This window comes from Periplaneta americana, chromosome 6 (genome assembly GCF_040183065.1).
Source record: "Periplaneta americana isolate PAMFEO1 chromosome 6, P.americana_PAMFEO1_priV1, whole genome shotgun sequence".
NCBI lineage: Eukaryota > Metazoa > Arthropoda > Insecta > Blattodea > Blattidae > Periplaneta > Periplaneta americana.
The window spans coordinates 183,310,254-183,334,244 of record NC_091122.1 but is presented as its reverse complement, the minus strand read 5'-3'; the positions used below and the strand labels follow the sequence as shown (position 1 = coordinate 183,334,244).

The following is a 23,991-nucleotide window of genomic DNA, read 5'->3' as shown; positions in this document are numbered from 1 at the left end:
GCCTAGGGGTTCATTTCCCTTTCCTTCCTCCTCTTTCTACTTTTCTGTTCCTGGTGCTGACCTGCTATGGCACTAAAATCGTCCTCCAGTGGCTTAAGGAGGGAAAGCTGGTGATCAACAAGATCTCCCAGCTAGGTCCAATGGACCCGTCGACCAACAGCAGGTGTGGTCCTCCAGACATTCTGGGGGTTGTGTGTGAATGAAGTAGCCACCAAAACGTTAAAATATGGTGTTCACTTAAATCGGCTACAACTTACCAGTTTCACTCTAATATGAAATGAGTACCATTAAGGTAAAATTATCCGGAGGTAAAATAGTCCCCCAATTTCAAAATCTGTGCTTCAGTGGCTGGTCATGATAATATCTTTGAAAAATATTGGAGTGCAAGAGGTCAAATGACTTTATTGTCAAATGCCTGGCATTAGAAAACAACAACAACAGTCTAATATTTGTTCACATTTTGACTGAACGTGAATGCCACTGCCAATGACCTTCCGCCCAATAATTTTTTTTTTTTTTTCCCGAAATTAGAGAATACAAATATTATGTAGGCTGATTCCATTATACACATATAAACTTTAATCAAATTAAATACACTAACATATTTTATTTTCTTATATTTTAATAGGTTACATATTAAAAGTTGTGGGTGTAATTTAGCCACAGAATTATACAACCAAGGACCAAAATTAATGCTGTGCTTTAAATCAACAGACATGAAACATTTAAGTTCTACTATGACACAAATGACATAAATCAAATGACACAACACCATGAATAGTCATGGGATGTAAATATTATTTTATTATATTTGTATTTTGTATTTATCTGTATTTCTTGTATTTATTTACACAATATAAAAGATTCAATCAGCATGCTACCACGTATTTTGCTCGAGCATGAATGTTCTGACATTTAAAACAGATAAACACAACATAAATGAAAGTCTTAAAGCTATGACATAACCAAATCCTGAGCCAAGCATCAAGTTCAACTACCTGTGCTAAAAACAGAACAGTTTGTTTTCTCTCAATAAGCAATCACTGACAGGCCAGAGTAGATAAATAACCATTTGCAGCTAACACATCTTGGAACTAATGATGCCTCCCACGAACTAACTGTACACCACGTCCAACATGCTTATCTGGTTCACACCTCCCATTAGCATACATATTGCCAAACACTCTATAGTCTGACTAAAAACTTCTGTACCCCTGCAAGTCACACACAACAGACTGAGAAAAAGGAATGCATTCCAGCTCTGATATTTAATTACATTTTAATAACAAAACTTAAAAAGCAAATGTATGTACGGTAATTAACCAAATAAAATAGTAGTATGTTAAAGTACAGTAGTTAGTCATGGGTGAAAACGAACAAAGGAAAGAGGATATTTCTGGAATCAAACATTACTTGTACCTTCCTTCTGAACACTGATATTTTAAACATATTTACTTTTTTTAGTAAATATTTCAACAACAGTATTCCTACTGGTGCACAACCTTACAAATTATATTGTGGCTTCATGAATTATTTCTATCACAACCAGTCAAGTCATACGAGTTTCTTTTTATGTAAAGATATTTATATTATAACATAACAATCTGCAAGAAGTTTCTGATTCGTAGTAAGTAACATTATTTTTAAATAGCTACAATAATTATGTGCATACATAACCTTTATTATAAACACCTTCAGTTGTTTTTTAAATAATTCATATGAATAAACTGCATGCACTATATTATGATCTTATATTTCTCGTCAAGATTGTAATATCGATTTCTAGTTTCATTTGTTTTTATCAATTTAGCTATTGTTATGTTTTATTATGCTTTTGGAGGTTTGTTATCTTTTATTCCATGTGGCAGGTTATTATAATATCCATAATATACACTAGTGGCAGATATGTTCACGGCTCTTTACGTAATAATGCTATAAATATTACAAATGGAACTCTTTCTTGCATCATATTTAAATAATATCATAATTTAAATTGGTGAATACATGGGTTGATGAATAGAACGTATTATTTGAATCAATTTGTTTAATAAGTTGAATCTATGTTCGTAGACAAATGAAGGAGTAAATAAGTTAAAAAATAATAATGAAAATAATATGCGAAAAGAAAAACAAGAATTACTCTCTAACAGATAAATTATACATAATTGGCGTACACTGCTGTAAGCTATGGCCAACAAGTCCTTTCTGAAAGTTGTCACTCTAACAGTATCAAAAACAATTTCTCAGGTGACAATACTCAGAAAATAGAATTTACTACCTACAATGACAGAATGACAGTATAGAATGATTTACTAGCAGAGTTGGATTCTAACATAAGTAAATAACTAGCAGTAAATTTTTCCAGAAATTCCTATCATTGTGGGACAGGGTTCTTGTGTGTTGTAAATCATGGGACTCTGATTTTACTTGCCTTTGTAAAGGATGATTTTTATCAGACTTTTACAAATTTACTATGCTTGGCCTGGTTTAAACTTTGAGTATCATAAACAGCACATACGGTAACATTAGAACAACAAAAATCATTTAAAAAATCCTGCCGAATTTATAAACTACGGATTAACAGACATCATAATCAGGAGAGTGAGGACAAGTACTGCAGAAGTCTTAAGGCACGTTGGTTGGGAAGTTCATGACGCGAGATCAAAAAATATATATATATGAACCATGTCTACCACTTCTCTCCTGTAAATATAAAGGTGCATCTACACGGCTAAATTTTTCTTCCAACTTTATGCATTCAAGCAATGCATCCAAGATAGATATTTAATATTAATTAATTTACAGTATATATGTACGTAGTGAAGATGACGTTCAAAATGGCGCATCATATAGACACAAAATCTTCATGCATCTTAATTAAACATACGTTTTAAACTTGATTCTTTCAATATTCTTCCTAGATTGCATGTGTATGTGCATGGAAAATTGAACCACGTAGATGCATCTTAAGGGGATGCACTACTGAAAAATGACAGTTTTTGAAGAAATGTCATGTTTTTTTTTATTGTACTCTTCATATGCTAAATTCCAATGCTCCATTACCACAACCTGTGTTTCAGCTATATATTTTTTTTTTAGTAGGTTATTTTACGACGCTTTATCAACATCTTAGGTTATTTAGCGTCTGAATGAGATGGAGGTGATAATGCCGGTGAAATGAGTCCGGGGTCCAGCACCAAAAGTTACCCACCATTTGCTCGTATTGGGTTGAGGGAAAACCCAGGAAAAAACCTCAACCAGGTAACTTGCTCCGACCGGGAATCGAACCCGGGCCACCTGGTTTCATGGCCAGACGCGCTAACCGTTACTCCACAGGTGTGGACTGTTTCAGCTATAATATGCACTACAAAAAAAAAAAACATAGAAAACTCTTGCTTTAAATTCCAAAAAACGGTTTCCAAAATAAACGTGTTATTTTCAAATTTTATTTTTAAAAGAGTTATTTCTTGACTTAGATCATTGAAATTTTCCTGATTAATTCATAATCATGATCATAATATGCTGTTAAAATTTCAATACATTATCTCTTAAAATGTAGAAATTAGAAAATTCAGTAGTGCATCCCCTTAACATACCTATTACTCAATGGGTCATTAGAGGTATGTTATTTGGAGTGAGAGGTTCCCTTCCACAGTCTACCTACAAACTATTAGTTAAATAATTAAAATTGAAAGTCTTTAAAATATAAAATGTCGTATTAAAAAATTCTTAGGAACTCTTTACACATTATCCAATATCATTTATATTTTCAAGAAAGATAATTTTGTCAATATGACAATTTGGCATCAACTGAACCCCAAATTCTATTTTTTTTAATTAACTTACGGCTTAAAATAACATAACTATTCTGTATTCAGAATCCTCTTGTTCAGCCTCACTGAAAGGCTGATGATTTCACAACTCTTACTCTCTCAGAATATTATGTGTTACACACTACATCACTTGTCAGAAGCATGACGCCACATTAATACAATGCTGAATATTCATGCACAATAAAATGAATAATTCGGGCGACCTAATTTTATAGCAACATCAGTCGTGCATGAATGAAACTCATTTGCTGTACTTTGCATTTGAACAAGTAGCTATCAGCTCCTTTGAACTATTAGTGGGCTTGCATCTTCTGTGGTGATCACGTTGCTTATAAGTAGATCATATTTTATGTAGTAGGAAAGTGAGAAATATGTATCCAAAACTGTTACGAACATTAAATCCAGACGTTTGAGATGGGCAGGGCATGTAGCACATATGGACGAATCCAGAAATGCATATAGAGTGTTAGTTGGGAGGCCGGAGGGGAAAAGACCTTTGGGGAGGCCGAGACGTAGATGGGAAGATGATATTAAAATGGATTTGAGGGAGGTGGGGCATGATGATAGGGACTGAATTAATCTTGCTCAGGATAGGGACCGATGGCGGGCTTATGTGAGGGCGGCAATGAACCTTCGGGTTCCTTAAAAGCCAGTAAGTAAGACAATTTTAAAAAATGTAACTTAAAAATCTAAGCTTTATTAAATGGATTTATTTTTAATGATTCTGATACAAAACTCTGTGGCCACAAAATGGACCAAAAACAGAATTAAACGAATGGGACAAGACTTCCTTACACATTTTATTACTGTACATCTATTGTCATCAGTTGATTCAAACAATGGCAGGCCTACTTTGAAAATGACTGTTTCTGTTTAAGAAACATACACAAATTGCATCGACAACAATTTTATTGAAAATTATTATATAAAACAATTAATTAAATATAATTCAAAAAATTAGGATGTATTTGTGTAGGAATGGGGAATGTCTACGACTGCAATCAACTGCTCTACCATTGCGTTACAGTACTACTACTTTCTTTTAATATGATTAAATTTGACTCTTATAATGAGGCAGGTTACAGCAGTGGAGAAGAAGTGATAATTGTCTCTACATCCACATAGGCGATCATCTGTCTAGAGAGATATAGCAGCACAATCAAGGGTAGGCCTACTTAAAATATTCAATCTATTGTATTGACGCAATTCTAATATACAACTATTTTACAAAATGCCGTCTTGAAAACTGGGATGCATATTGTATTCGATGTTGTATTATATTCGGACGAAAATACACAGGCTTGAACAAATTTAAATGAATGCTCTCTTTATGCTACGAAATCCAAAGAAGTACTTTAGTACGATTCTTGGCATCTCTCAGAGCAGTCCCTACCCGGAGATCCGATTGAGGGACTATTTTACCTCCGGAAACAAGAAAGTCGATATTGCAAAACAGGCAACATACTTGCAACCAAGACCTCTTCAAGTGATATCTCTATCCAATGCTTTTGCTTCAGTAAAGTATCATTTTACAAACCTATGGATCAACAATTGGCTCTCTTCTGACAAAGGAAAAATTTTACAGTCCGTACAAAAGAAACCAAATGACCTGGAAATGTACAAAAACTTGCCCAGACATGTTCACACATTTTTAACAAGAGCCAGAACAGGTCACATTGTCACTCAATTTCACATTTCTGATAATCCTACTTGTCTGTGGTGTAATAATAATAATAATAATAATAATAATAATAATAATAATAATAATAATAATAATAATAATAATGTTTTATTTTCGCTGGCAGAGTTAAGGCCATAAGGCCTTCTCTTCCACTCAACCAGCCTTAATCAATACAATACATAAATTTAAATTACAAATATTTTCACTACACTTAAAAGGTTCTCCAGCAATAATCTTCACTACACATTTATTTAAATTTAGATAAATCTATAAGGTAGTAACTTAATTTATGAGCTAATTTAATTCAATGAATTATAATTAATTTAATATTTGAGATAGCTAGTAAAATGATGAAAATTAATTTAATATAAGCTTACTAGGACTATGTTACAGGGAGAATATATATATATATATATATTTCTATTTCTATAATGAGAATATTAATGTAATTACCATTAGAGGTTTTGTAAATCTATTTAGAGAAATTAAAGATAATAATAATAAGAATGGACAGATGTTAGTTTCATTATAAGTAACAAATATTAATCAGCAATTCATCTGTTAAGTAAGAATTTATGTAATTTTGACCTAAATGAAGCTATTGTCCAACAACCCCTTATATCACTCGGAAGCGAGTTCCAATTTCTAGCAACTGACACTGTATAGGATGAAGAATATAAAGATGTCTTGTGGTGAGGTATAATGAGTAAATTGTTATAATGAGATCTTGTACTTAGCTGATGATATGCGGATAAATTTTGAAAACGAGAAGCCAAATAGATTGGGGTAGCGGTGCGCAGAATTTGAAATAAGAGAGCAAGAGAATGCAGGGCTCGTCGATCGCTTAGCCTCAGCCAAGACAGAGTTTGGAAAGACGGGGAAACATGATCATACTTACGAATATTACAAATATAACGGACGCACGCATTATGCACACGTTGTAGCCTGCTGCTCAAATTTGCATTTAGGTTACTTAATATAATATCGCAGTAGTCGAAGTGTGGCATCACGGGTGTTTGTACAAGGATTAATTTTAATTTATCAGGAAGAAAGTTCTTCAGTCGCTTTAATGAGTGAATAATGGAAAATATTTTTTTGGAAGTGTGATTCACTTGTTCATTCCATTCCAGGTGTCAATCCATATAAATACCAAGGTTCTTCACAGTCGTACTGTATGGAATAGTAGTATTATTTACAATTATCGGTGGCAAATTTTGTTTGTCACACTTCGATCTTTGATGTTCTATTAAGATTGCCTGCGATTTACTTGCATTTAAATAATAATCATGATGAAGATCTGGAACACATTCTTCTATACTGTCCATCCATAAACCACAAAAGAAGTAAATTAAAATCATCAGTACCAGTTGCAGAAGACACAGCCCTGCAGTATATATTGACTACACCCCAACTCTGGCTACTAGCAACAGGCATCTATAATGAACACCGATCAAAATACCCCTCATTTCTCGTGAAAAACAACAACTGAATAGACTGCAGTGGACTATAGTGGACTTTATGTTGTCAGCAAACAGCTGGATACATTAAGAAGATTGATTGATTTATGCTACGAAATAAACTGCTGATGGAAATGGCTACTGCAGGTTCGTGTTTTCTCATCTTTGAGCATTTTTGATTCGTAATTTCATGTCCACAATCATTGTTAATACGATTATTATTTTTGACTATGATAATGAATTTTCTTTTATTCTGAGATTTTACGTGTAAAAATTTTTAATAATCCTGCGTCTTTAAATAAACCAAAAGAATTTGCTAATAGATACTGATGAAAGAGTGGCATGACGTCAGTCATTGTCAATCAGTGTTCTGACACAAACACAGAGCTGTTGACTGGAAGTTCCAGTTCTGATACTGCAAGTGAGGATGAATGGGATGCATAGCTAGAGGCAAGGGTATCTTTATAACCTGCCTTGATAATATAATTTTAATCTTGAGTGGTTTTTAGCACAGGTGCGTATTATATTCGGCAGTATTTTTTTTTTTCTAGATTTTAGGATAAAAAAGATTTTACTCAGTATTATATTCGAGTAAATATGATACTTGTAAATCCAAAGGACCATTTAACAATCAGTAGATTAAAAAATAATAACTGAATAAAAGTTATAATATAATGTACTAGCGTCGTGCATTACAGGTGCTATGTTTGGTACAAATTTGTCGAGTATGGTGAATTTGGATTTTTCCGATGTTCAATCTGCAGAAGGCACCTTATCAGTTTGTCTGGCCTTGTTATGCAAATAATTGCTATCCTTCACTTCCATTCCTCCTTGTTTTAACCGTTTAAAATTTTAACACAGATCTTGTGAGAGGCTTATTGTAGGGATTTGTAACAAGCTGTTTTTTATGGTGATGGGTGGTTAGCCCTTCGCCCAACCCCCAAGCTGGAGGACCACCCCTTATCGGCTGCTTATTCAATATATTCACAGCTAAAGCAGGGAGATGCACTATCACCTTTGCTTTTTAACTTCACTTTAGAATATGCCATTAGGAAAGTTCAGGATAACAGGCAGGGTTTGAAATTGAACGGGTTACATCAGTTTCTTGTCTATGCGGATGATGTGAATATGTTAGGAGAAAAAAAATCCGCAAACGATTAGGAAAAACACGGAAATTTTACTTGAAGCAAGTAAAGAGATCGGTTTGGAAGTAAATCCCAGAAAGACAAAGTATATGATTATGTCTCGTGACCAGAATATTGTACGAAATGGAAATATAAAAATTGGAGATTTATCCTTTGAAGGGGTGGAAAAATTCAAATATCTTGGAGCAACAGTAACAAATATAAATGACACTCGTGAGGAAATTAAACGCAGAATAAATATGGGAAATGCCTGTTATTATTCGGTTGAGAAGCTTTTATCATCCAGTCTGCTGTCAAAAAATCTGAAAGTTAGAATTTATAAAACAGTTATATTACCGGTTGTTCTGTATGGTTGTGAAACTTGGACTCTCCCTCTGAGAGAGGAACATAGGTTAAAGGTGTTTGAGAATAAGGTGCTTAGGAAAATATTTGGGGCTAAGAGGGATGAAGTTACAGGAGAATGGAGAAAGTTACACAACGCAGAACTGCACGCATTTTATTCTTCACCTGACATAATTAGGAACATTAAATCCAGATGTTTGCAATGGGCAGGGCATGTAGCACGTATGGGCGAATCCAGAAATGCATATAGTGTGTTAGTTGGGAAACCGGAGGGAAAAAGACCTTTGGGGAGGCCGAGACGTAGATGGGAGGATAATATTAAAATGTATTTGAGGGAGGTGGGATATGATGATAGAGACTGGATTAATCTTGCTCAGGATAGGGACCGATGGCGGGCTTATGTGAGGGCAGCAATGAACCTCCGGGTTCCTTAAAAGCCATTTGTAAGTAAGATATTGCAATCAGTTTTCATATGGAATAAGACGAATTTTGTAATATCTTTGTGCTTCTCTCATGTTCAAACATTGCAGGACACTAATATGTACTTATAATTAATTGCAAAGCATAAATAATAAATATCTTGCATCAACAGATAGCTACCATCATGTTATGCTTACCTATTATTAAAGAAATTGTTATAGTTTAAAACACGCATGTTTTTAATTGGTTATTTCATGACGCTGTAACAACTGCAATGGTTATCTAGTGTGTGAGTGAGATGGTGATAATTCCAGCGAAATTAATCCAGGGTCCAGCGCTGGAAGTTACCCAGCATTTGCTCTTAATGAGTTGAAGGAAAACCCCGAAAAAATCCCCAACCACGTAACTTGTCCCAAACAGGATTTGAACCCAGGCTCACTCATTTCACAGTCAGGCATGCTAACCATTACTCCACAGTGGTGGACGACACGTATGTTAAAAATGATATAATTTTATTTGCATGTTCGCTCCACTTGGCCTGCTGCTCCATTTCGCAAACGACCTAGAGGTCACAAAATGAAATGTCACTTTTAACACTTGTATCATAAATAATTACTTGCTATACTTTTTAAATCACAAGATACCTTTATAATAAATAACAGGAAACTGATGACATTTGGAAGTTATTTACTTTCTCTTCCGAATCATAAAATGTTTGCCTTTCTTAGGCATATTTATAGCTCTAATGGTACACTGGACTGCAAAAGGAATGTTGAGTGGAAGTCACTATCGATTTGAAATATTATTGTATTACAAGGTTTTCGCTTAGGAAAGAATATAGAAAGACAGAGAAGGCATTGCATAAAAACTTTATTATCATTCAGCTTGTTCGTGTATGTCTTCAATAAACTATAAATAAATTATGTATGAAATAATTATACAAACACATCTGAACTGGCCTGAATTTGCCAAAGAGTTTTTATTCCATGCAAAGGAGAACTGTTTAGTTGAATGTTTAAATTAGATTCAGTTTTCAGTTCTGTATCTGTATCTATAATAACATTTTATATTTATAATAAAATTGATACTTCTTTTGTTAAAACAATATGAAACATAACTGGCCATATATATCGATTGCAACAATGACAGCATCCATGGATAATAAGGAAGGCTGTCGAATACCATATAAACTGCAGTTTCACTATTTTCGTGTAGTATTCTTATTAAAGTTGTAAAATAAAAGTATATGAATAATTTAAAGTCAATTCATATTAAATAATAATGTGCACATGTTATAAAAGTCGTATATACATGTTTAAAAAAAAAACTAATCTCAGGAAAATAGCTTTCCATCTCACCATGTTTGTTAAAGTCATCGGAAAAAGATATAATTTCGTATCGGCATTTCTTTTGCAGCCCAGTGTACATCACTAAGTCGAGCGAATTGCGAAAAAACACAACCTCTACAAGTGCAATTTTGTCACAGTTAAATGTCTATTGTCATTCCCACTATATGGATTCTAGATACAAAATGATTGTTTTGTATCACTGAAATTTACAATTTTCTTTTAAGTTTATTTATATACACGCACTCAAACTCAAAAATACTGTCTGTGTGTGCGTATGTGTGCGTGCATGTGTAGAATCTTTGGGTATATCAGTAGGCTTTTCTTTTTACTGGTGTTGAGTTCTGTTTCTATTGTTGTGTGTTATAGATGGCTTGTGTTCGTGTAACTGATTTTATATTTCTTTTATTAATTTACAATTTCTTTTGCCTGTTGATTCTATACAAGTGACAGAAATGAAAACAAAAGTCTCTTTGTAGCCTAAGACATTCGAAAAATGACACAGTAAAAATTATTTGTATACCGGTAATAACCTTCAAATGTGACTGCACTAAGAACTAGAACTCTGGTCACTTACGGAATGCTCATACTTTTAACTGTATTTCCTTTTAACCAAACAAGAAAGAAAATGTCTCTGATACTGTAGCCTACATGTTGAATCACTACGTCTGAAATACAGAGGGGTAAACCATTCTTAGCTTATTCAACATAGCATTCAATTTGGAAAAATGTTTTAATCTATACGCACCTGAATAATTATAATTAGTTCCTTGCCGGCTTAATATTACATCCAGTGGCGAATATTAGCTGAATCTCTGTTTGGTATAGGTTGAAGGGTGGTCTTTAATCTTACAAATAGTGACTAACACAAACACAGAATAATCTAAAACGAGAAGACTAATCTGGGCACATGATGGAAGAGTTCACAGTGCAAGTTGGGTGTTTACAAATGAACAAGTCAATATTTTGGTAAAGCTAATGACAGAGACTGAATCATCACGAGAGTGGATTAACTCTTAATGAAGATTGCGAAGTACATGAATGTGATGGTGTCATACTGAGAAAATGGAAGGGGAAAGGGGGAAGAAGACAGAAGAAAGAAAAGAATGGGTGCACGAAAGTAACAGATACTTTCTCATACTTTTTACACATTTAGGACAATTCAATTCCTTTACCATGTGTGATTTATAACAGAAAATATTTTCCAGCTTCCCCCCTCCTCGTAATATTGGGGTTGAAAAACGTAAACTGTCTAATGCAGAAACAGAAATCAAAATAAGTCTCCATACGAAAAATGTCCAATGTTCCAAAGTGTATCGTTTAGAAAATTTTTAAGCACTCTATACATTCTACAGACTTCCATTTCAGTATATACAGTGAAACCTGTTCAAGACGGAAGTGACATGGTCCTAATTTTTTTTCCGTTGTGGACAGGTTTCCGTATTATTCAGGTGTGACATTAAAATGGAATATTTAGTTATTCATATACATGAAAAACAAAATGGCATGCCGCAAACTGCAAGAAGTACAAAATATTCCATTTAACACTAACCACATTAAATCAGCTTTGTGTCACTTATTACGTTGAGAATCATCTTGATTAAAATCTCATTTTCTGTATAAATGTTATCGTAACTCACTCATTAGTCATTAAACATTGCTAAAGTTTACTTATCTCATTATATTTAATATCTAACACTATACTCTAATACTGTACTGCATATCACTGCACATTATTAATTAATTAGACTAGGAGCCATGTACAGTGGCGTGCAAATTAATCCGAACACGACATATTTTTACATTTTCTGTCATTGTTGGCCTCACAGCTGCTCACACCGCTTTAATTGACATCTGTAGTACGTGTAATTCCATTGTTGAAGGTCTGTCGTTATTTTTTTTATATGTGACATTTTGCCTGTCATTTTGTACTTATAAGCATTTCAGTTGTGTTGAAGACTTAATACTGCAATCCTGTGTACATTCTGTCGTCTTCACAAATGGATACAACTCCACGAAAACGGTCTAAAATTATAACATTAGCAGAGCATTCTTCTATGACACAGATACAAATTGCTGCAGAATGTCACATCGGTTTGGCTACTGTTAATTCGATCATAAAACGATACAGGGAAACTGGATCCATCATACCCCAGAAAAAAGGAAACTGTGGCCGGAAAAGGAAGACTTCATCTGCAGATGATCGTTTAATTGTCAGGAAAAGTAAATTAAATCCTAGACTAACTGCTGTCGACTTAACCCGCGAGTTAATGGCTACCACTGGGGCGAATATTCACGTCACAACAGTGCGGCGTAGGCTTTTGGAAGCTGGACGAAGGGCTCGTAAGCCTATTAAGAAGCAACTGCTAACCCCTGTTATGTGCAAAAAACGCTTAATGTGGGCAAAATTACATCAACACTGGACAGTGAATGACTGCAAGAATGTACTTTTTTCCGATGAGTCTCATTTTGAGGTCCACGGCCACCGTGTCTCTTACGTACGGAAAGAATCCGAAAAAGTAACAGCAGCTCATCTCCAACAAGCACCCAAATACCCCCCTAAAGTAATGTTTTGGAGTTGTTTTACACATGAAGGGCCTGGAGCATTAATACCTATCAAGGGAATGATGAATTCTGACAAATATATTCACTTATTGGAAACCAGAATCGTACCCCAGCTGCAAAAATCATTTCCGGATGGCAGAGGTGTGTTCCAACAAGACCTGGCACCATGCCATACGTCTCGAAAAACTACAGAATTCTTCAACAAGAAGAATATTCAGGTACTCCCCTGGCCAGGCAACTCACCCGACATCAACCCCATTGAGAACTTGTGGTTAATTTGCAAAAGAAGAATGCAAAAAATGGATTGTTCTACAAAGGAGAAGATGATTTCTGCCCTCATTGGTGTATAGTTTCGCGATGAAGAAATGAAGAATATTTGTGGGAAATTAGTGGAATCCATGCGAAATCGTCTCAGAGCTGTTATTAGGAACAAGGGAGGCCACATAGATTAGTGAGGTATGTCTTAGATCCTTTTTTTTATCCCGTTTGAGTGTTTTTGGATAAGTAATTACGTTGTTCGGATTAATTTGCACGGTACTGTATGTATCTCTGTTCTTCACAGTTCCTGTGTCAATGAATGGCCAGTCAGTCACCTCATATGTAAATGTAATTTTAACAGCATGACTGTGTTTTCAAAACACAGCAATTATTTTGCATCAAGCATGTTCGTAACTTGTTTGTTTCAACTTATGCAATACATAGAACATAATACTTCCCACATGAAGAGTCAATACTTATTTACTTACTGGCTTTTAAAGAACCCGGAGGTTCATTGCCACCCTCACATAAGCTCGCCATTGGTCCCTATCCTGAGCAAGATTAATCCAGTCTCTATCATCATATCGCACCTCCCTCAAATCCATTTTAATATTATCTTCCCATCTACGTCTCGGCCTCCCTAAAGGTCTTTTTCCCTCCGACCTCCCAACTAACACTCTATATGCATTTCTGGATTCGCCCATACGTGCTACATGCCCTGCCCATCTCAAACGTCTGGATTTAATGTTCCTAATTATGTCAGGTGAAGAATACAATGCATGCAGTTCTGCATTGTGTAACTTTCTCCATTCTCCTGTAACTTCATCCCTCTTAGACCCAAATATTTTCCTAAGCACCTTATTCTCAAACACCCTTAATCTCTGTTCCTCTCTCAACATGAAGAGCCAATAGCATATGTAATTGTTTCACATTTCATTTGTGTTCAATTTTAACATTTATGATAAAATGCAATACCATTGTGTGATCACTTGACATATGTATATGTAATTCTCAATAGCAGAATTTTTCAAACATAGTAATTATTTAGCATTACGCATGTTCATAACCTGCTTGTTTCAATTTATGCATTATATGGAACACGATACTTCCACATGAAAATTCAATAATATATGTAATTATTTCACGTCATAATTTAATTTGTGTCCAATCTTAACATTTATGATAAAATGAAAATATTGTTCATGTAAACAGCTGAGTCAGTACACATCTAATTATAATGTAACATTTATCTAGTCAAGTGGTAACCATGTTTGTTTGCCCGAATATTACTTCATTCAACTTATATTTGTAATAAGTATTCAGTGTGTATAACATGACACTTATGATGATCTGATGATGGCAAATAATCGCTGAAAACGTTAATCCAATCAATAAATGTGACATAGTTCATAATATAAGACTGCACATTACTTGATAAGCAAGAAGACGGACTCATTAAACCTATATTGATTACAGCATGTTAGTTTGAGCTAGAGGCAAAGTACCGAAACACACAGTCAAGATTTGGAAAATTTTGCACCTAGATCTCCGGAACCTGAAAATTACTGCTCTGTTAGCTATAAAGGAGTCGCTTCAAATTTATACTGTTTTGACAACATTAAGATATTTGGATCATATGCAGAGACAAAGAGGAAGGCAGAAAGTAGGAAAGATTGGAGAATGCTGGATTTGCAGTGAAAGACCTGACCATGGGCAGAACACTTACGTATGTATGTATTACTTTTCACCGTCAACAAAATTTATAAACAATACTATTATATAGGCCTGTATGAAATTGCATTCTTTGTTACCAGTATTTTATACTCTGTCTTTGTAGGCAGCCTACAATGATCAGAAGCGTTAAATAAATAAATATAGACAAATTATCTAAAGAAGACGTGAAAACAATGTAAAAATATGAACAATAGATCCCCATACAGGTAATATTTGTAGTGAAAGAACAAACACATATTAACTAACCTGTAACTACAGGGACATTATTTTATTTTTACTAACATTTTTAATATTAACTTTCCTATACCTCTGGATCAACGCCGTTTGCTACCCCCTTCCACGACTGGAGTTCGATGATACTGGCGTAATATACAAACAAATCACTTTACTAGGTAGAGGAGGGAAGAAAAGTAGTTCATCCATTTACGTAAACTAGGAAATATTGCGCTTTTGAGTTTGATCATTTTCATTAGGTTTTTGTTTAATCAAAATACAGTGCAGTATTAACAATGAGTGTTTTTACTCACGAACTGAGCTGTCCATGTGGACGTATTCATTATGTGATGTATATTATACTGTCTACAGAACATTAGCGTACAATATAGAGAAGGAAGTTAAATTGAAAAATAATCATGATATGGATATTTAAACACATTTTTTTAAAATGGTGGCCGTTCATTTCGATACAGGCTTCAGTTCTAATGTGCATATTATCGCACTATAAACTATTGCACCTAATTCCAATTACCAGTTTCGTTCTTCGTACTAGTAACTCATGTTGAAATAATTCTGTACCTACTCTATAAAAGAGACCTAACGTACTGTAAACTCAATCTTCACTTCTGCCCGACCCACACATATAAAATTACTCAGACATGCAATCTACTGTCCGTCCAAGTGGTTTTGTCGCAGGGTCGTAGAAAGGGAGGAAATCACGTGACAGTTAATTACTTAACGAGGCCTTTTTATTTAAGTTATTATAAACAGTTTTATAATATTACGTAGACGTCCAATTCCTAACAGAAATTAATGTTCTCAGAAAAGAGCTAAGACAGCCCAGCCACTAGCTGGCGAATAAAAGCTGGTGGGGGAAACCGGGATACGACGTAGGCAAATGGACGACAGTACCTGTGTGAAAATGATTCAATATTGAAAGCTCTTTCGTCACTGGAAAACGCGAACATATTTTTGGAACGTACTGTTTACTATGACAGTATATGCAGCCTTGGATCTGTGTGGAGGACGGTTGAACTTCATTAGTAGAAGGAGTGGGAGTGAAGTACATTCAAAAACTCAAGTACAATAAAAACTGAAGTAAAAATAAAATGATGTCCCTGTATAACTATATTATGAAAAATAGCCTTAAAATAAATACGTCTAAATTCTTTAGTGTATAATGTACTATTACTTACAGCCTCAGGAATGTCGCATCTGAAAACATGGCACTGAAAAATGGCTGACTCTTGGGTGTCTCCATGAGACCACGTGAAGGCGAAGCACGAGGCTTCGCTAGACCCAGCCGTCCCACGTGCGTAGAACAAGATGCGGTGGATCTCGTACCGAGCCATGACTACGTGGGACGCGGCGTCATACAGTCTGGAATCAAACCAACAGACTTGGGCAATCAATAAGAAATTAACAAGATTGAAAACTCAGAAAAGTTTCATATCCATTGTTCAAGAATTAAAACAGAAAATCAATATCCCGAATTTAAAAGAAAACTTACAAATTAAACCAAACCCTTTAACTCTATTAAATACAGAATATAATCTAAATTTAACAGAAGAAATACTGAAATCAGAAGTAAACACTGAAATAATGAAACAATTGTCTTTAGAGACAATTAATATTAGGTACCCTCCACAAAACTGGCTTCATTTGTAAACTGACGGATCCTTGATCTCCAGAGAACAAGGTGCCGGTGCAGGTGTTACGTGCTGTCTCTTCTCACTTTATAGATCTCTTGGATATGGAACAACAAGTTTTGATGGAGAAATCATTGCAATAAGTGAAAGTCTCAGGAATCTTCTATGCCACATCAATAAATTTAGGAATGCAGTTATATTGTCAGACTCGAAAGCAGCTATTCTATCAATAGTCTCTAAACACACACCTTCATCTCAAACAGCAGAAATAACCAAAATGGTCTCTCAACTAATAACATTCAATAAAAGAATAATTGTTGTTGTTTTCTAATGCCAGGCATTTGACAATAAAGTCATTTGACCTCTTGCACTCCAATATTTTTCAAAGATATTATCATCACCAATAATATAATATAATAATATAATAAAGTAATAATAATAATAATAATAATAATAATAATAATAATAATAATAATAATAATAATAATAGGCCCTAATAATAATAAAATAATAAACGTCACCATCATCACTATTATTATCAACAAAAATTAAACCCAACTACTGTGTAAGTACATCAGATCGGCCAAGTCTTGCTAAAATCTTTGACTGGTAATACGAGGCGTGTTCTTAAAGTAAGTTCCGTTTTCAATTGTAGTCGTCGCATCGCTACAATCGTTATTTTGCGCATGCGTGTTTTCTTCTCCAGTCCTCAGGCAAGCTGTGCATGCAGTTTCAGAGCTTCAGTCCGTGTGTGTGGTTAGTTGTGATCAGTTGAAATGTTTAAAGTGATAGAGCACCCCGCCAACTGTGAGATGCGGTCTGTTATCCGTTTCTTGAATGCGAGAAACATCAAACCAGCTGACATTCATCGTCAACTTTGTGAGGTGTATGGTGATGATGCCATTAGTGATGGAATGGTCAGGAGATGGCCACACACAGCTCGTGACACCCAAAATCTCATCTCGAAATTTGGCTGGGAACAAATTGACCATCCCCCCTACAGCCCGGATTTGGCTCCGAGTGACTTTCATCTCTTCCTGCACCTCAAGAAGTTGCTCGGTGGTCAACGTTTTGATGGCGACGATGAAGTGAAAACAGCAGTGTGGAGTGGTTCGCATCGCAGGCGGGCGAATTCTACAATGAGGGGATAGAAAGACTTGTGCCACGACTCGATAAATGCCTCAATAATGGTGCAGATTATGTTGAGAAGTAATTGAAGTGTGGGGAATACAATGCAACAAAAATGGTTTGTAAATATCTTTCCGTTTACTTACTTTAAGAACACGCCTCATAACTTATTGTTAACTCCCTCTCAATGAAGATGATCTACACTCTGCTACTTAACAGTGAAGGTAATTATGTTTTCGACTATTTAACAAAGGACAGTGACCATTCTTACTCAAAGCTGCAAATGTTGATGTAAGTTACTTACACAACAGTTCCATCTGATGAACTGGGCACAGACACAGACACCTTGATGGCTTGCTCTGAAGACTGTTCATTTAGAATGCCCATGTTGCGTTGAATTTCTGCCTCACTTTTGGGAGCGTTGATGGCTGCGGCCCCCAAGTATGACACTCCGCTGAATATTGTGCAATCTTGTTGGACATCTGGAACTAAAGAAAATATCATGTACTACTTCTCTTGCTTGACGAACTAAAAACATGAACACAAGTATTTTTTTTTACAATCACTGTGTTATAGATAAACGCAAGTATAAAAATAATAAATTCCTAAACTTATTATTGAAAGCCATGTCAACTGTGTCTTAAAATTTTGTCAATAATAAACGTCGGGAGCGCTTCCGAACAGAGGCAGCGGCATTTCCCTAAGGTTAAAGCTAAGTTTTGGTGTGTGTATTAATCGAAAATAAGGGATTAGAAAATACTGAAAATAAGACGCATGTTTGTATGACATTTTTTTCGATTAATACACACGCACCTAAACTGGACTATAACCTTAGGTGAAATGCCGCTGCCCCTGTTCGGAAGCGCACCCTAAACATCTTTCATTTAAATACAATAAGTTACTTAAAAGTTTTTCTGAAATATTTCAGTTTCTTCCATACGAAGTAAACAATATAACCAAACCATTGACGAATAAGGGTCATTTCAAGGAGTTGCCTCACAACTATAAACTTATGGAACCTACCTGACCCTGTAAATCTTTCTGCTGTTGCTAATAAGAACTTAATTAGTCCTACTCCAATATATTTTTTATTTTATTTTATTGGGTTATTTTACGATGCTGTATCAACATCTTGGTTATTTAGCGTCTGAATGAAATGAAGGTGATAATGCCGGTGAAATGAGTCCGGGGTCCAGCACCGAAAGTTACCCAGCATACTCCAATATATGCCTATTGCAAGGTTTATAGCAAGGTTAGAAGAAGTTTTATGAGGGGTCAGCTAAGCAACAAGCCGAGGTCTGTGAGAACAATGATTTCATGACATTTCTCATGTGCATGATGGTGCTTACTCTATTTCAAGTTTCATCATTATCTATAATCTTTTATGTAGCCTACGTCTTTGAAATTGGTCGCATATAGGGTGTCATCCTTGAGTTGGGGTTTTACGAAATTAGTAATCATTTATAACAGATATAACTCAATAACTAATCAGCGGATGATAACAAGTGACATTACGTTTTAAAGTCAAAGGCCCAAAGTTATAAACAGAATACAGCTGCGCATGTGAACGAAGTGTGGGGGGAAAAAAAGGAAAGAGAGTGTAAGAGAATTGCATTGAATTGTGTGTGAACTTCGGGCATCTGTAACATAAGAACTAGCCTATGTGTGGGTTCGTCTGACCAAAACGTGGACATCACCAACTACAACGATCTCAATGAATACCTCAACCAACATTTCAAAATTAGCTATGCATTCGACTGCAATCTAGGCAACCTTGTAAACCACCAAACATAATATTAAATTTAAATAATAAATTTTAAAACTAGGGCATCACTTTTGTATGACTAACCACTAAAGATAAGATGCTGATTCCACTATGGTGAATGCATGACTGGTAAATGTTTAGCTTATTTCATCACTCCTGACTGGTGTTTATGTTATCCCCCTCCACGCATAATTAAGCTCTTATTGTATTTGTGCCAAGAGATAGGTACAGTGAAACCTCTCCTTACGGACACCCCCAAGATACGGACACTCCTCATATACGGACAGATTTTTGTATCCCGACTGAAATAATATAGAAATAATGATAAATTTAACTCTCGCTTACGGACACTCTCAGACACGGACATGGACAGCTGTTTCACAGTCCTAAAGCTTGCTTTACCTCCTGACTGCGGACAGAACTTGGATTTCAAGACCTAATGTGTTACAAAGATGGAAAATTTAGTTTTGAGAACTGTACAGAAATTCCTTACCATGAAAGAAGACAATAAGGGTCTTGTAGGCTACCACTAGCCCAGCTGACTACCCCTTGTTAGCTGGAAGCGGTGGATAAACAAAATCAAAAAATTTAACCTGTCTGATGGGTCCAAAGTTTCCGCGATCGTGAAACTGTATTCAACACATGATAGGGTTAGTAGGATTATTCCCTTCACTTCAATCAGTTGTTCTGTTTCGAGAGACATGGCACCTGAACGTAAAGGTTAAGTTGAAAACTGTAAATTACAGTACTGTATAACTGTAGATCTAGAATAAAATTGCATGGCACAGTACTGTATTTTCCTTTTTCGGTCTTATCTACTGTAGTTCAAAGTTGCAAAGAATTTACTGTAGTGCAGTAGACTGTATTTAGAATTAAACTACAGTAATACATTTCATTTAAAGCGTGAAGTGATACATAATGCATATTATAAATTTACTGTTAGACTGGGGAGCCTCCCTCCCAATAAAGGACACCTCCCAGATGCTGACAGATTGTTACGTCCCTTCGATGTCCATAAATGAGAGGTTTCACTGTAATGAGGGAAAAAGAGCTAAAGATCACCATGTGAAAGTTGCATGATTGGTCAACCCCAGTTCTCTGAAATTAGCTGCGTCAGTTTGTCTCCAGTAAAGGCACACAGTGAGTCAGTTGAGAATAAGTGCAATTTATTACGTTGTGTTGTGTTTTGCAATGGTTACATTCCAGTGAGTGAACGAGTACACATTTTGAAAACATACATAGGCCTATAATATAGAAAAAGAAATAGTTCGGCACAACAAGTGAAAACTTTTAGAAGTAAATTTCCTGGCCACCAAATTCTGTATAAGAAAACAATACCAAATCTAGTGAATAGGTTTAATGACGTGAATAAAGTATCACTCATGATGGGCAATACTTCCAGCAGCTACTGTGTGGAGGGTGAGTACCGAAAGCTATTAATATAGCCTAAGATAGAAGACCTAATATAAACTTGGCACATCCAATTAAAAGCTAGAGGGAGACTTTCGAGAATTGATTAGGCAGGACAAGATAAAGAAGAAGATATTTTTTTTTTATTTTAGTAGGTTATTTTATGACGCTTTATCAACATCTTAGGTTATTTAGCGTCTGAATGAGATGAAGGTGATAATGCCGGTGAAATGAGTCCGGGGTCCAGCACCGAAAGTTACCCAGCATTTGCTCATATTGGATTGAGGGAAAACCCCGGAAAAAACATCACCCAAGTAACTTGCCCCGACCGGGAATCGAACCCGGGCCACCTGGTTTCACGGCCAGATGCGCTAACCGTTACTGCACAGGTGTGGACTAAAGAAGAAGAATTAAGTAAAGAAATATAATTAAATTAAATTATTTGTGGACCACCTTTCAGAATTTGTGAATAAATGCATGATTTTAAGGAGTTCAGCTTCTTCTCTGTCATTTTCTGGAGGAATAATTTCTATTAGGTTTACTTTGAGTCTCGCGCCGTACTGTCGTGGGGTGAGGCATCATGCCTGTGACTCCTGTTACGGAATGCGCGCCAGTTCGAGTCCTCCTGGGGACGGAATTTTCTCATGAAATTTCGGTCAGTGTATGGGACTGGTGTCCACCCAGCATCGTGATGAATTTGGGGAGCTACGATAGATAGTGAAATCCGATTCCGCGAGCAGATATAACAGCATGAAGGATTATCATGCTAACCACACTATACCTCCGTTCTGATTGGATGATCGTTCACCTCTGCTGAGGCATGTGGACGTGAGGCCAGCAGACAGCTGGTCGGCAATGGATCTTCATGCATTCTCGCGCCTCAGATTTATTTATTTTTTACTTTCTTGCAATATTTAAACACTGAAGTTATGGAGAATGGGGGAGAGGGTGGGTCAAGCCAATGATGGACACTTAGACCAATGATATGGATCTTATTGTACTACTCCAATTTTGGCGTCGGCGAGAAATGACGAATTTTACCTGGGGAGGAAGAAACGCTCATAAAAGATCAAGTGACATAGGTAGTTTACAGGCCCCGTCTGTAACTGACCTGAAACGTTGTGTTATTTCCTTATCAGTGCCTCATGACAGTGAAAGCTGAAGGTTATGAAAGGTTGAAATGATTAGGAACAGCTTTATCACAGAACTTAACTGAAATGTAAGAGATAGAACAGTCTGTCACTCCAGGAGGCCTAGCAATTTCTCTGACAAATGAAACAAACCTTCAACAGTTCGACGAAAAAATAACTAGGTGAAACTTAATTAACTTACGCCTACAGACTACACTAAAATTTAGTGGCGCGCTTCCGTATAGGGGCAGTGGCATTTCCTCTAAGGTTAGAGCCCAGTTTAGGTGTGTGTGTGTGTGTGTGTATTAATCGGAAATTAGGGGCTAGAAAATACTGAGAATAGGACGCATGTTTATAGGACATTATTTTCTATTACTACACACACACCTAAACTGAGGTTAGAACACATAAATTACAATATTTAAGACAATACCTTCATCTTCCGACTTCATGGCATCTATTTTCTCAGTTTCTTTCGATACAGCAGACACAGCAAGAGCTGACTTAACAGTATCAACTTCATAAAACATGCTTTGCCCAACTTTCTTGATTGTCTGGTTTACTGGCACATGCTTAATAGTTGCATTATTTTCCATTTTGGAAACACCGTTTGTATCTTCACTTAGCACTTCGGTTAAAGATTTACACAAATCATCAAGATTACCGTTATTGGCAATCTTCAAAAGTGGTTGTTCAATAGTCAGTAGGCCTTTGCCAGCTGAACCTCCATTCACAAATTCATATTCATCACTCGTTGCAACAGAATCGTTTGATTTCACACTGACACTATCCTCCATCACTATCTGAAACAAAAAGAAATAATAATATATTGAAAGTGACTGCTACAATATGAATGGTTTCCATTGCTTTATTAATAGGCATTAAACACTACATTCTCACCTGCTTCACTTCATTAAATACTGAAATAATTCCTCTTACTGACACACTATATCATCTAACATTAAATTATGGCTTAAACCTGTCAAATATACAGTTGCAGCTCCTGTCAAAAGGTGCTATAGTCAATAGAATACCCTGTCACTGTCACACTTTCTGATATGTCAGTATAACACATGTCTCGATGTCATTACATATAATATTCATATGATACAAGTGCATACACCACTATATTACTATGCATTTATACCTTCATTTATATTCCTTTTTCATGTCTGTGAATTTCAAGGTGAACTGTAACATTTATCATTAAACCATTTTCAGCCATCATGTACATAATATGAATATAAGATACATCAAAGATTGTACATATTGGGAAGACATCTACAACAAGAAAATCGATAATCGAAATAAGCAACGATTATATTCACATTTCAATTTTTCAAATTTAATTTTCAACAACCATTGATTAACAGATACATAACACCTATTCTCTACAATATATAACGAGTAAATTCATTGGGAATCCAATTCGTCGATCAATTAAGTATTTCTATATCAGTATAAAACAAAGCTCAAGAAAGTAATTAACTCAGAATTTCACTGAACACAGAAAACGATTCAGGAACAAACGTTTTATATCGCATAGTGTACAGAGAGAAGATGTAGCCAAAGATAACTGTATGGCTGATTGACTTCTGTATCATCTGTGCTTCTGACACAACGAATGAGGAGTTAACTCGTTGGACACAACCGACTTCTATTACAAGCACAAAGCAGTTCCAATAATGAAATTGTCCTTATGATTAATGATTATTTCTTAAATGTGTAGCGATTATATCAGCGCCAATATATTTATGTCCCGCAATCAACAATACCCTACTTCGTGGAGATCGTTCAATCCAAACCCCTGTCAATAATAATAATTTTATTTTTTCTGTTTTCTCTTATGACAACAATACATCTTGTAATAAAATAGTCTACTAATTTTTATGTAAAGCCCGGTTCAGACGGT

The 23,991-nt window shown here is 35.5% G+C and overlaps 1 protein-coding gene across 3 annotated transcripts in view; it reads right to left on the bottom strand.

The window, feature by feature from the left end:
• Positions 1–23,345, bottom strand: part of LOC138702108 (rab GTPase-activating protein 1-like) — a 57,029-nt gene extending 33,684 nt beyond the window's left edge. For 2 of the 3 annotated variants that reach the window (XM_069829685.1, XM_069829686.1), the window contains exons 1-4: positions 23,227–23,345; positions 22,513–22,882; positions 18,079–18,262; positions 16,194–16,377 (exon numbers count right to left, since the gene is read on the bottom strand). In XM_069829685.1, coding sequence (XP_069685786.1) covers positions 16,194–16,377; positions 18,079–18,262; positions 22,513–22,882; positions 23,227–23,232 — 744 coding nt within the window. In that variant the 5' untranslated portion in view covers positions 23,233–23,345. Of the gene's footprint in view, positions 1–16,193; positions 16,378–18,078; positions 18,263–22,512; positions 22,883–22,979 lie in introns of all 3 variants that reach the window. The other variant, XM_069829687.1, reaches the window with a different exon arrangement.
• Between the last annotated feature and the right edge of the window lie 646 nt (positions 23,346–23,991).